Source organism: Saccharomycopsis crataegensis (genome assembly GCF_037102585.1).
Source record: "Saccharomycopsis crataegensis DNA, jcf7180000000082, whole genome shotgun sequence".
Classification (NCBI taxonomy): Eukaryota; Fungi; Ascomycota; class Saccharomycetes; order Ascoideales; family Saccharomycopsidaceae; genus Saccharomycopsis; species Saccharomycopsis crataegensis.
Genome location: NW_027043827.1, coordinates 37,119 through 52,788, shown reverse-complemented (window position 1 = coordinate 52,788; position 15,670 = coordinate 37,119). Strand labels below are relative to the sequence as shown.

General features: G+C 39.2%; 1 protein-coding gene across 1 annotated transcript; it reads left to right on the top strand. All coding sequences in view use genetic code 12, as the record gives it.

Annotated features, from left to right (window-relative positions):
- Nucleotides 1-999: 999 nt before the first annotated feature.
- DASC09_028780 (uncharacterized protein) lies at nucleotides 1,000-3,173 on the top strand (the record flags this gene model as incomplete). The annotated part of the gene is made up of 2 exons (XM_064996481.1): nucleotides 1,000-3,136; nucleotides 3,160-3,173. The coding sequence occupies 2 exons, from the start codon at nucleotides 1,000-1,002 to the stop codon at nucleotides 3,171-3,173; spliced, it is 2,151 nt and encodes a 716-aa protein (XP_064852553.1).
- Between the last annotated feature and the right edge of the window lie 12,497 nt (nucleotides 3,174-15,670).

Genomic DNA, 15,670 nt, shown 5'->3' with positions numbered 1-15,670 from the left:
AAATGGTGCCCTCCAAGGTAATCCGTTTTCCCCTTCATTATTTGCATTAGCAGTAGAACCTTTACTACGATCTATCAAACAGAATACCAGAGGCCATAGTTACAAAGGAGATTTGATACCTGAAGCATATAGCAGTCAACATTATCTTGCTTTTGCTGATGATATCAAAGTTTTCCTCAAAGATAAAAGAGATTATTCCAAAACAATGAAATGTATTAGACTATTTGAAAAATTCAGTGGCAGCAAACTCAATGAAAAGAAATCCCAACTAATCATACCAACTGATACTTATCCATTTTTGTCACCATTCCCATTTGAGATTGCTGATAAAAATTTTCAATTGACATATTTGGGGATAACTATTGGGCCATCAGTGACATTTTGGCCGGAAACATTGCAGCGTGACCTCTATATCAAGTACAAGTTATCAAACATGACCAGCTTGCTGATTCAATCAAAAATAGAAGCATTCAACACATATATTGCATCTATGTTGTAGTTTTGTAACTCTAGTTACAAAAGACATTGATAACAATAATATTCAATAATATTTATTCCATTGTTATACTTGTTCTACTTGTTATACTTGTTCTACTTGTTAACTATCTAAATTATATAAAGGACAAACTCAGACTATGGGGGCATGGCCCATATTTATATTAATCTCAATGAGTTCTAGAATGTTCCATGAACAATGACTAACCACATAACTTTGGATTGCCAACTCAACATAGCTCTAACATACGTGTTTGTATTATACATTTTTCAGCAGCCCAAATTTCAGAGATTAAAAAAATTGATTTCGCCCAGGATCGAACTGGGGACGTTCTGCGTGTTAAGCAGATGCCATAACCAACTAGACCACGAAACCAACTTGATTTTCTGTTACACTCTGCTTCTTGTCGATGACTGTTCTCGACCAAGAAGATTCATAAAAAAAAAAAACAAAAAAAAAAAAAAATAAAAAATAAAAAAAAAAAAAAAAAAAAGTTGATTATCATGAGAACCACTAGAAATAGTAATAAAGCTACTCCAAACTACTCCACCGACCCTACTAATGATCCCCCAATCATTGAAACCCCGGTTTCTTTGGGCTCTTCATTGGATGTTGGCGCAACATCTGAAACCCCGATCCCGATAGCAAACATAAACAAACAAGCTAAAGATCAAGATTCCGATGAAGAAATTACTGATGCAGCCGACAATACTATTAATAGTACTGTTGAAACCTTTTTAACTGCTTCAGAAGATCCTGAAGCGGACCAAAACATGGATTCCAACGCCATTTCTACCCCAACTACCTCTCCAGCAATTAATGTTTCTTCAGTTGATTGCGATCGCAATTCTCATGCAGCATGTGACACTGACATTGACATGCATAATCCTGTTATTCCAACCCAAGCCGTTATTTCTACTGATTTTATTAATGAAAACTCCGAAAACCAAAAAAAAATCGAAAATTCTCAAAACCCAAAAAAAAATTCTGTTTCTGTTCCTTCTGTTTCTGTTCCTTCTGTTCCTGTTCCCTCTGTCTCATCTTCTACTGTCGCCTCTCCAACTACGGCCTCCAATCCGGTGGCTCCAGCTGTCAATGTGACAAGACCAATCCAAACCTATGCTCAAGCCACCGCTGGAGACAAGCGCACACCTCGAGCCACTACAAACACCAATGATCCATCCTTCCAAAACGTGTTGATGAAATTTGAAAGAACTTTCAAATGGGCAAGTCACATCAAAATCCTTGACTTTAAGCACCGCGACGTATTGGAATATGCCATAAGCGAGAAACGCAAATCAGGAAAATTGTTCTCCACCTCCAATCCTGCTATTATTAAATCCAAAGAAAAACGCGAGGAACTCGTCAAGATCATGGAAATTGAAGATTTCTTCCAAAACTACACCAGTTTTAATATGACAAACGAATTCAACAGATTGAGAAACTCTAGAATCAGCTTGGAGAACTACTTGGAATTTATCATGAGCCAACAGCATCTTAAGGATATCTTAATCTACTTTAAGATCCCAAAAGATATCTTTACAGAGTTTCCTCTTGAAAAACACTTGGAATCCATCAAAAACGGACTCACTAAGTTATCCAAAGAACTTGATACTATTACACAGTCATCCAACGAACCAGATAAGGATTTGATCATAATCAGGGAAAACTTAAAAGGGGCCCTCAACCACTTGGTTATTTTTAATAAGAAGATCTGCCTTAACTCAAACTTCATCCCAAACCCTCAGGATACAGGCTCTGATATCTTCAAGAAGGACAGAAATCTTTTAATCGAATATCTTAACATCCACCTTAAAGTTACAGTTGGAAATTATACCTACACGCCAGGGTCTTTGTTAAACACAATGAATAAGGAATCCCATTTAATTGAGATTGAAATGAATTCCGAGTTTACTGAATTTAACCGGGAAAAACTTCTTGACCATGTCTTCAATGAATCCGGAATTGATCCACCATCCTTCTTTCCAATCAACACCGTTCACTTTACGGAAGAAGCTAGCAAAGCTGCCAGTATTGTCACTTATGGTTATATTGAAATTGACTCAGGAAAATCCCTTCCACTCTTCAATGACAAAAATTTCCGCTCCAGAGTCATCACGAAATGCGTCCACTGCACTGCATGTGGTTCCCGTGAACACACTCGTTTTGACTGCAAGACGTCATCTTGTGCCATTTGCAAGAAATTATCCCATAGGGCAAAAGATTGTTATTTCAAAAAGCAACAAAGAGCACCTATTGTGAATCCGGAAGTTCCAGAAAAACACTCTCCGAAACAAAATTCTGGAAAAGCAGTCAAACCAAACCACAAATTAAACTATGGTTTTCAGACTGTCGAAAAAAGAAAAATAAAACTGAATAAACCGGCTACTCCAGAATATTCTAAACCACATTCAAACCCTTTCGACTTATTGGCAAATGAAGAAGAAAATGTTGATGATTCAATTATTGATGATGACGATACTTTGGAAAAGAACTACCCATCCAATGAGGAAGATGCTTTAGAGGAAGGCCTCTCTACTGATGCAGACCAATCCATGGATGAACTCGAAACCTCTACAACCCAACACACTGCTACTCTCAGACATCAAACCAAACCAATAGAATTATTGTCCAAGAAAGGTAAATCTAAGAAGCACGCCAAGTTCGCGGCCATTAGCGCCATCAAGCTGGCCCATATTAGCAAGGTCTCCAAAAAGATCCTCGCCTCACCTTCATCCCACCCTCAGGTCCGTGTTTCTCGCAGACATCAAGAAGTAAACTCACAACATCATACTACTTCTTCTGCTGCCAACATTCCTCCTTCACCTACCCCTGCCCGTGATACTGTCACTTCCTCGGCTCTGGCCACTTCTTCTATCCCTGCTTCTGCCCCTGCTTCTGCCCCTGCTTCTGCCCCTGATTCTGTCCCTGCTTCTGCCCCTACCTCTGTTCCTACCCCTATTACTACCTCACCTCATTCTACCTCACCTCATTCAGCTTCCCCCTTCTCAAAACATCCAACTATCCTGGAAAACTTAGACAAAATGCCCACGCCACTGGAATCATTTACTCCCCGGCCAATGAAGCTTCTGTCAAAAGAACAATCTTCCCCCCTGGAGGATAACAACAACGAAATAAATTCACCTCAATCAGATGGCTCAAATGTCACAAAAAACGCCTCTCATACACAAAATGAGTAAACTATCGATCATTAGTCAAAACATCCAAAGATTGAGATTGGATGACTCCAAAATTCTCCATCTATCAAACCAATATAACATTTCAATGTTTCAAGAACTTAATCTTGGCGAGGACTTCCTCTTCCAACACCAAAACAAAAAAATTTATAAAAATACTCCATCATCCCGCACAGCTATTATAATTGAGGACCACATAAAGGTCGTTGATCATTCATTGCTAACAATTGCAGTACTGAGCCAGCTCCAGGTTTATATCACAGATGCCATTATTGAACAAGATGCCAATAACTGGCTTTGGTTAATCAATATCTACAACCCATCTGCTGATTACCAAAAACAAATCCTCCTTCAAAATCAACTCTCCATCACCCTCCAAACCCAACTTACCACTCTCAGAGCGAAAAGCAACAATAAGACCATCAACATAATTCTCGGAGGTGACTTTAATAATTTCATCAATTCAAGAGACTCTGCTAACTTCCGTTCTCGCGAACAAAGATCGTCCGAGTCGCTTAAAAAGCTAATCAAAACTTTCAAGCTAGCAGATATCTATGAACATCCAAAATTGCACCAGATTAAAAAGAATTGGACTAACCAATCCACCACGGAAGAAAGTAGTCGCAGAATAGATCGTTTTTATATCAGTCAGTCCACGATCTCCGACAAAAACAGATTTCATATTCAAATGTCCCAACAAAACTATCTAAAGTCTTCTTCAACTCACGATTCTATTATTCTTGAAATCAACACTCAACCTCATGCAATGACTTACATCCCCCAACATAATATTATTAAAAATCATATTATTCAATGGCTTCTGAAGATCAAGTTTCCACCCACTGTGAACTCTACTTCAGACCTCATTTCCGAGATTCGCTTGAAGCTGAATTTTTTGACGATGGTACACAAGAAAATAACAGAAAATACTGATGAACCAAATTATTATGACCACATAAGAACTAGGTTCCACCAACACACCAGACCGCGCCCAATCAAAGCCCTCAAAGCTTCAGATGGCGCTTTATTGACATCACAGCAAGACATGCTTCTAGAAGTAACCAATTACTATCAAAAACTCTACGATGGATCTCGTGGTTCAAAGAGCTCGGAAAATATAGAAAGGTTCATCAACGCCTCCTTGGGAGATCAGTTACCACTAACCAACACTGAATCCAACAACTTGAACAAACCAATCACCATGACAGAATTGGAATATGCAGTTACTGAATCCAATACTCAATCCGCCCCCGGGGTAGATGGTATACCATACGGCGTTTATAAGTCTCTCTTTCCTCAGATAAAACACATTCTTCTAAAAGAATTTAACCAAATTCTTTCTTCAGGGGAAATTCCATTCAACTATCGAACCATAAAATTCACTCTCATACCAAAACCAAACAAAGATGTTCAAAAAGTGGAGAATTACAGGCCCATAGCATTAATCAACACAAATTTGAAACTCTTTTCCAGCATCATCAACGCCCGTTTGCTCCCGTTCTTGCAAAAAATTATCGGCCCAAATCAAGTTGGTTTCATACCTGAAAGATCCTCCTTCTCTAATATAACAATTTTCGGTGACTTGCTTTCCAGCTTAATATCCCCACAAGACAAGCCACATGTCAATCATTCTACTAACCACCGAATCATGCTTGCTGACTTTGAAAAGGCTTTTGACCAGATTTCCCATCTATACCTTAAAATATTACTTCGAAAACTCAATTTTGGAAAAATGACGGAAACTATTCACGCTATCCTTACCAAAGCCCTCGGAACCATTTGCCTAATTAACATTACAGGCCCTTCTTTCCCATTAAGAAACGGAACCCTTCAGGGCAACCCACTTTCACCAACAATTTTCGCGTTAGCCCTTGAACCTTTTCTAAGAGCCATCCAAAGATTAAATAAAGGATTCAGTTACAACCATAAGATCCAACCAAACATCATCCCCAGAGTCAAATACCTTGCCTATGCAGATGATGTTACCTTATTCTTGAGAGATCATAATGACTTCAAAAACACTATGAAGATAATTCAGGCGTTCGAACAAGTCAGTGGTTCTAAATTAAACAAAAGCAAATCCAGATTAATTGTTCCATGCGATCAAATACCATTCCAGTCCGACTTCCAAATAGATATTGCTGACAATAATTATGAAATCCAATATCTAGGCGTTAAAATTGGGAACTCGTGTCAAACCTGGCCTAATACTCTCCAAAAAGACATCAGCACCAAATATTACATGACCAACATGAGTTCACTACCAATATCAAGTCAAATAGTCGGATATAACACATATATCTTGTCTAAGCTATATTACCACGAGATTCATGCACCTATGCTTCCAGACCAAATAGATTTGCTAGAACAATCCATCAAAAACCAGGTGAACAAAAAACTGAAAATCTCCATGGACACTTTAAAAACAAGCCCATTGAAAGGAGGATATGGCATGGTGGATATCAAAAGCCAATTGAGCTACCGCAAGGCAAAAATCTTTCAACAACTCTTTCTCCAATCTTTAAACCCATATTGCCAGTTACTCCGATTCAAGCTCCAACTAGCAATAAACATGATCATCAAACAAAATCTATCCGAGGAAGAGCAGTCGATACAAGGATATATAAAAACCCAATACTGGTGGCGGTTAATATTAGGTGACCAGATCAATATCAAGAATAAGAGAGACAGCAGGTCCATACTCAACCAGGTTATAAATCTTCCAATGTTCACCACAGCGGAAAAATGTGCTTTTGTGGCTTGGTATAAATTATTGTCCAAACCAATATCTCAACAACAAACATTGAACCCAATGAATATCAAACACTCAGACCTTGCCAAGTCCATTCAAGACGGTATACCAACTATCTATCAAATGGAGATCCCAAAACTGGTCATGGAGTTTGAACACAAACAGGGAAGCAAGAAAAAAAGAGCCAGAATTGATAAACATAAATTATCCACCACTTTAACCAATATCCAAGAAGTCACCCAAACGAAACAAAACTCTTTCTGGAAGAGACTCCACAAATACCAACATAATAGCCCTGGTTACTTTGAAAACATACACATATTCCACTTAGGTGCTGAACAATTTTTTTACCAACATAGAAAATGTCACTATTGCGGGCTCGAAACCGTCTCTCAAGACCAACAACATGAATCACCAGAACTCCAAGTCAAGATCAAAATGACCCATTTCCTAATTCAATGCCCATTATCAACCGAGTTATGGTCAAGATTGAAAATCCCAATTCCATTAGCATGGAATAACTTAATCGCTCCCAATCATTCAGAATCAACAATCAAAAAGATCGACCGCTATCTATGCTATCAACGCAAACTCTCACGCCTAAGATATCATAACCAAATTGATTGGAACACATCAATTAACAACTTGATTTATATCATTACTACTGGGAGCTGAATAGTCGATCAAAACAAAAAAAGAAAAAAAAAAAAAAATAACAAAAACAATAACAAAAAAAACATTTTATTTAAATACTAATAATTATCACTAAAGGGTTTTTCACCATATGATATGGTTTTCCCTAACATATATAATGAGCATTAGCTTATAAGATTTTACATAGATATATATAATTATATATTTATTAATAAATCGAACTTTGAAGGAAAAAAAAAAATTCAAATTAGGTGATCACAAAGATGATCCTTTTCTTAAACTAAATAAAGGTGAAAACAAGAGGAATGTTGAATCCTTAAATAAATAAAATGATTGAAACTAATAATGGGGTGTTGGACCCGTTCTGGGAATAAAAGGCTAAACATAAGGCGATACGACAAGGATAAGAGATAAGCGGTGGGACATAAAGTGATACCTCGATGAGGTAATGCAGATCATGGTTTCGTATGGTACCATACCGTTGGTAACCAGGACTCAACCCAACCATGATCCAATAATATAACATTATCCCCCCTCGGAGAATGAGTCGTCTCGATCATTATTGTTAGCCAAAAAGTCATCAAGCTCGTCGAGGAGTGTAATCCGTTTCTCATGAGGAATTAAACGGATCCAAGTTTCGGGGACAGGCACTGGGTCTGCCTTCCCTGGGTACATGACAAGGGCGTAGTCCTTTTCGAGATCAACAATCATTTGGATTTCCGATATGTTTTCCTTGTACCACGGGTCGCTTTCCACTTCTGGTAGTATCATGTGGATAGCGTGATATTTCCTCACCCATTGTATATTGGTAGTAATTATCTTCCTGCTTGAGACTTGGATTTGGAAGGCGGTGTTATTTAGTACCTTGACGATTTTATACGGACCTTGGAATGGCGGTAAGAACTTTTGCTTGCTACTTCGGGCTGTTCTGAACGCGTGGCGGTGTAATAACACATATTCTCCTTCCTTATACTCCACATCGGAGCGTTTTCTATTCACCTTCGCTGTTGTCTCCTTTTGAGTATCGGCTAATTGTACTTGAATTGATTCCAAGATCCTTTCTTGCCGATGAACAAATTCGTACCCCCCAATCATAGAGTCATCACCAATCGCGGTGGCCAATGGAATATCATGAATGATTTGCCAATATCTTGGATGATATCCCAAATCAGCAAAAAACGGCGTTGTCCTAATAGCCAGTTGGTACTGAGAGTTGTAGGCAAACTGTGCCATGCCCAAGTACTTAGACCATTCAGTCGCGTGAGAAGCAGCCAACGTTCTCATCAATTGAACCAATACCCTGTTGAGTCGTTCGGTCTGGCCATCTGTCTCGGGGTGGCCAGAGGTGGAGAGATCCTGGGAAACACCTAACATTTTGGTAAGGGTCTTCCACATGTGACTGATGAAGAGTGGGTCTCGATCAGAAATGATGGACATTGGAAGGCCATGGTCTCGGACAACATAATCCATAAATAAATTAGCAACCGCTTCAGCATCATCGGTTTTCTTATGAGGCACGAACACTGCTCTTTTGGTAAGTCTATCCACCACCACGAATATTGAATCGAATCCGCGACTCGGAGTAAAACCTGTTATAAAATCCATAGTAAGGTTAGACCATCTCTGGGCAGGAATCGTTGGGGTTTGTAGCATTCCTTCCGGGCGTCTATTCGTGGGTTTTACCTTCGTACAAATATCACACTTCTTGACAAACAGGGCAATCGTCTTAAGCATCTTAGGCCAGTAGAACCCACTCTCCTGTAACTGATATAGCATCTTGGTCGTACCCATATGAAGCGCAGCCTCGGCCGTGTGGACGCCTTGCAATAACCGGTATCTGGTTTTCCCTCCAGGCACACAAAGCCGGGGTTTGTCCATCGGAGTCATTTGGTAAATGATTTGTCGGCGTCCTGCCAACTCAGCAAACTGATACCGTTGAATAATGGATTTTAGTTCTTTCGGACACTCTAATTCCCCGTCAAGGACCTTCCACAATTCGGAAAAATAAGCATCAGCCTTATATTCGTCTTCACCAACCGAGTCAATAATCATGGCATTGATTTTCATTCGCGATAAAGCATCAGCAGCTTTATTGGTAACTCCGGGACGGTATTTCACCGTAAAGTTAAAGTCCGCAATGAAATCTTGCCATCTGAGCAATCTTTGATTGCCTTCATTCTTGGCGGAATTGAGGTAGGTGAGGGAATGATGGTCAGTTACCACTTCAAATGGAGCGACGAGGTAGTGACGCCACTTCTTCAATGACTCAATGATGGCTAGAAGTTCCTTCTCCCTGACTGGGTACCTAAGTTGGGCCCCGATAAGGCCCTTCGAAAAGTAGGCCACCACGCCCTCTGTTTTCCCATTCGGGGCCACATGTTCCAACACGGCGCCTAAAGTAAAACCAGAGGCGTCGGTTGTGACTCGGAGTGGCTTGGTACTGTCGAAATTCATAAGGACCGGAGCAGAAATCAATTTCCGCTTTAACTCGCCAACCGCGTTCTTTACCTCGTCACTGTATTCTATCTTCCCGTTGACATATTGATGGACAGGGCGGGCTAATTCGGCAAAGTGCTCAATAAAACGGCGGTAATAACTGGCTAATCCTATAAAAGAATGAGCTTCTTCCGGGGTGGATACCGTAAATCGTTGGATAGCTTCAATTTTCCCAGGCTCCACATGAACACCGGCGGCATCGATCTGGTAACCAAGGAACGAGACTTTAGCCAAAAAGAATTCTGATTTGCGTTTGCTAATAATTAAACCAGCTTTTTGGAGGGTAGATATCACAGCATCAATATGCTTACGATGCTCGGCCTCACTTGTGCTGAAAATCAATACGTCGTCTAAGTAGACGACGCAAAATTCTTCAAGCGGTAAAAGTAATTCATTCATAGCCAGTTGGAACGTGGCAGGAGCATTCGTGAGGCCAAACGGCATACAATTCCAACCGTATTGGCCAAACGGCGTGACCATGGCGGTTTTGTGCCGATCAGCTGGGCTGATGGCGATTTGATGATAACCGGAAACCAAATCAAGCTTGGAAAATATTTTGGCGTTCTTGATGAGGTCGAGTAGGTCATCTATTCTTGGTAGTGGAAATCTTGACTTGATAGTTATCTCATTTAAGCCTCGGTAATCCACGCAGAGCCGTTTCGTTCCATCCTTCTTCTTAACAAAAAGCACTGGGGCGCCATAAGGAGACGCAACCGGAAATATTAACTTTTGCCGGAGTAGTTCATTAATCTGCGTCTTGAGCTCGGCTCGATCTTGAGGTGAGAGTCGGTATGGAGCTTTGAATGGTGCCTTGGAGTCGCTCAATACATGTATCTCGTGTTTGACTCTGGTGAAGTTAGATCCTCCTTCTGGTAACTTCAATTGGAAAACATCTGCATATTGTTTAAAAATCTCTTCTTCTTTTGTAGTTCGAACTCTTTCTTGTTCGTTAGTCACGTGGTCATCCGCGACCATTTTGACCAAAGCCAAATAACAATCAGTTGACTTACTCTTTAAGAGCCGGTTAGTCTCCTCAGCTGATAGGAGATTTAGAGTAAGCAGGTTATTGGTTTGATTTTTGTTCTCTTTAATTTCTTGAAACAATGGTAACAATTCCTGATAAAATTGTATGAAAAAAGGGAGTCCTAAAATGACTTCCTGGTCTACGTTCTGGGTGACGAACCCTCTGAAGTTGTAATCGATCTGACATGTATTGCGTGATATACACATGTCAACATTGGACCAATAAGCCAACCGTTCATGTGGCTTTCCAAAGGCGTCAAACACTCGACGACTTCTTTTTAACGGAATTTCTTGTAGTCCCAACTTTTCCATGGTGCTCTTTTTAATGTAATTAGCAGTTGCACCACAGTCTAATAGGGCGGTTACATTGATTGAACCTACCTTAACATTCATAGTAATGAGTGGTAGATTGAGAGGGTCAGCAGTAGTGGTAATACTAGCCAACACAACGGGCTCTGGGTTGTGTCGGCTTACCAATTTTTTGGCCCTTCAACCATGGCAATATCTTGGAAAGGTTCTTCGTCCCTTAAGTCTGCGGATTTAATAGCGGCTTGAGCGTCACGAAGTTTTGAGCACTGATGGACCATGTGTCCTTCCTCCTGACATAAGTAGCAGCGCAAAACCCTTCTTGGGCCCCTTGGACCCCTAGGTCCTTGGGATTGAGGCAATGCGTTGATACGGGTCCTCTTCGGAGGGGTCTCCCTCATGCTTGATCGGTATGATGGTTGGGTCCGAGTACCAGCAAAAACCTTCATCGCCAAGGGCGCGCCGAACGAAGCCATATCGAGGATGTCAGCATAACGTTGAGCCTCTATAAAACCGCGGGGCTCCTTAGCGACAACATGAATTCTCATGTCTCTCTTGAGCCCCTGTACGTAGGTGGCCAAGAGATGGGCGGGGTTTGGGCTGTCTAATTGATTAACCAAACGGTCGAAGCTCCGATTGTAGGCGTTGACGGACGTGGTTTGGGACAATTCTGCGAGTTGATTGAGAAGCATCTGCTGGAAGTTTGCAGGTAAAAAGTAGGCTCTGAAACTGGTGAGCATGTCACTGAGATCGGAATCGGTTGACTTTTCATCAGCCGTGGCTAAGAACTTCGCATACCAGGTCATCGCATCCCCCCGGAGTTTCACCGAAATCAAAAGGAGTTTTTCCTCTCGGGATCCGGATAGTTTGGGCATAATAATCTTAAAGTGATCCATCCAAGAGAGAATCAACGATAGGTCGTCGGATCCGTCGTAGACCGGCATGTTGTTCAACAACAACTTTTCGCGTTCCGCGTTATTCATTTTAAACCTAGTGGTGCTACCAAATGTTACACTCTGCTTCTTGTCGATGATTGTTCTCGACCAAGAAGATTCAAATTAGGTGATCACAAAGATGATCCTTTCTCTAAACTAAATAAAGGTGAAAATAAGAGGAATGTTGAATCCTTAAATAAATAAAATGATTGAAACTAATAATGGGGTGTTGGACCCGTTCTCGGAATAAAAGACTAAAACATAAGGAGGTACGACAAGGATAAGAGATAAGCTGTGGGACATAAGGTAATACCTCGATGAGGTAATGCAGATCATGGTTTCGTATGGTACCATACCGTTGGTAACCAAGACTCAACCCAACCATGATCCGATAATATAACAGAAAATGTTATATTATCGGATCATGGTTGAGTTGAGTCCTGGTTACCAACTAGTTTATGAGATATATAGTTATATAATTAATTAATATATTGAATTTTGTCTTTAAAAAAAAAAAAAACGGGATGGTACCATGCGAAACCATGATCTACATTACCTCATCGAAGTATTACCTTATGTTCCATCCCTTATCTGTTAGTCCTTTATCGCGGGAATGGGTCCAACACCCCATTATTAGTTTTAACCATTTTATTTATTTAAGGATTCAACATTCCTCTTGTTTTCACCTTTATTTAGTTTAAGAAAAGGATCATCTTTGTGATCACCTAATTTGAATCTTCTTGACCAAGAAGATTAATTAATTATTTGGTTTACTTGATTATTTTGACTTATTTGAATTATTTGGTCTATTTGATTATTTGAATTATTTTTTTACTTGGATTCAATTATTCTATTGATTTTCATTATTTTTATTTTTATTATTTTTATCTTTATTATCCCCCCAGAATTCTGATGGTCACTACATTGAAAATACTTAGTATTTGAGATATAGTGCCAAAACCCCTCAACAAAGACCTCCACCTCAGTTCATGAAGCTCCTAGTGATGGGTAATTCACTAGTGACTTCATCTCATATTTTCACATTGCACCTTTTTTCCTTAATAATCTTGATTGTTGAGTTTTTTACCGGTGATGTGATTAATTCTTAAAGCAAGGAGCGTGAGGTTGTGAGAAAGTTATAGTATTATACTTATCTATTAGAAAGACCGGCATGAAATGCCCGGCTTGCATGTTATTTAGAACCTCTGTGACTCGTTAATATACAATTCATTCATGCATTAACCACCAGGTCACGTTCAGTACGCTAACTGAGTAAGGAGTAATACCACTCTGAAGGTAAGATACAAGGGGGTTTTAGTGAGTAAAAATCTCACACTACCGGTAAGGTTGCGTCGCTGGTGTCTTTCGAAGATTTCCTCCTCCCTGGCTAAAAAAAAAATAGTGACAGGTTGCTACAAGTCAAAAACATTGCATTTTCCAACCCAAACTCCCGGGTTACCAAAAATATTGGGAGAAAACGGACACCAAATAAGTCGCCATAGCTGCGCATAATTGATCATAATAACCGTACATAAAAAGTGCGATGACCTATATAGCTCTTAGTAGTTAAATATAGGGACTTTATAAAAAAAAAAAAAAAAGATTCATGTGCTGCAAACTCCAAAGGAAGCAATAATATCGATCCCGTTGTATCAGGAACTTCAAATTCATAGGCGGGTCCTCCAAGAAATTTGAACGTTGAAAATGAACATTTGAAACCAACGTGATCGATGCCTGGAATGATCTGATATATTAGTATTTTTTTCAGTATTAAAAAAATACACAAATGAGTATTAAAGGGATGAAAAAGTATGGTATCTGTAGAAATATTTTTTAATATTCAAATTCATTAAATAAGAGGAAGGGAAAAAAAAAATGAAGAATTAATTAAGGTTTGTGCATGGGGAAAAAATATTGAAGGATGCGAGATTCGAACTCGCGCATCTTACGATAATCGATTACTCAACTGCTTAGGCAGAAGAAGAACATTTACTTCTTGAGTCGATCGCCTTAGACCGCTCGGCCAACCCTCCAATTATATTTGAGTGATAGTTTTTCGCAAATTTGATAGTTGTATTAACACTAATTGCTCAAAAACAAGATGTGAACAAGATGTCAAAAACACTCATGGATATTACTGGGGTGAATCAGAAACAAGTTGATAACTTTTGGCATAACCTCAAAAAATTCAACCAACATTTCCCGGGGAAATATCAAAATATTCACATCTTTCATTTGGGCATTGAAAATCACAATTACGTAAATAATCATTGTGACTATTGCAGCAAAAAATTAACCAGATATGATGAACCCCAATATGCCCCAAAGGAAATCCAATTTGAAATCATGAAGCACCATCTTATTGAATGTCCATTGGCCCAGAAACTTTGGAAAAAAATTGACTTGAATATCCCATTAACCTGGCAAACAATCATTACCCCTGCCACCAACATGAACGAAACCAGAACGATCGATAGATATCTAGGTTTCCAACGAAAATTATCAAGATTGAAATCCAAAAGGCATTTCAATTGTCATATGGCCGTTGATTCAATGATCTTCTTGCTTGAAAGCAATATCTTTTAAGCGGAGAAGAAAAAATAGGTGGGGAAAAACAAGAAAATAAAATCAAAAAAAAAAATAAAATCAAAAAAAAAACAACAATTAAAAACCTTAAAAACGCATAAAAACATTTTTTCTCAATAATAGGGTTTTTCACCATTAATGGTTTTCCCTTAACACTTTAATTTTCAAACTACATTAAGTAGTTTATGAGATATATAGTTATATAATTAATTAATATATTGAATTTTGTCTTTAAAAAAAAAAGGTAGACGAAAAACCAACATGTCAAGTCCTGATAGTTATAAGAAACAAAGTATTAATTACTCAACTGATCCTACAAATGATCCCCCAAAGTCCTTTACTAGAGATTCATCCCCCTCCGTGGCTGATAATGTCGATATGTCTTCTCAAGGCGACCATCAAGGTCGTGACAACAAGAACGCTGAAATTCATGAAAACAGCGTCGAAAAACCACCGGAAAATGACGAAGATGAATCTTTTGACGATGAAAGTTCCAATTATGGAAGCGATTATTCTTCAAATGATTCAAGGGATGAGGAAAACGCGGTAGAAAACCCAAATCTGCCCGCCGCAACCCAAATTTATTCTTCGATTGCTAATCAAATCGATCCTGCATTATTAGGTAATCAATCACCTAAGCACGCAACGGCCCCTCAACATGGAGAAGTTGAGGATGCGAACTTGGAACAAAAAAACACCAAAAAAAATGAAAAATCCACCATAAACTCCGAAAAAAACGTAGAAAACTCCACTGAAAACCAATCTGAAAAAAAACAAAAAACCCAAAAAACCCAAAACGCCTTTATTAGTTCCACCTCCGCCCGTTCCTTCGCCTCCGTTGTCGCTTCTACTCTTGCCCCAGAAGAAATGGAAAATTCTTCTACGACCACGGTCAACCCCTTTAATGGGAGGAAAGAAATTGACAGGGAAAATGACCCTCTTTTCCGAAAATTCGCTAACGCGTTTTACTGGCCTTTCCTCATCAAGGACCTCAAGTTCTACTACAGGGAAGTATTGGAGCACTTCATTGGATGCTACAACAATAATGATCATATTTATCAATCTACACTGTATAAAATCCGTCCAGATGATCCAGACAGAATGATGGAATATCATAATACTTTGTTCATTGTTGAGTACTTTAGCCAACAATCTAGAACAAAGATTGACATGGAAATGAAACGTCTTGCAGGTCTTACCACCAATGAAAAATTACAGCTCTTCA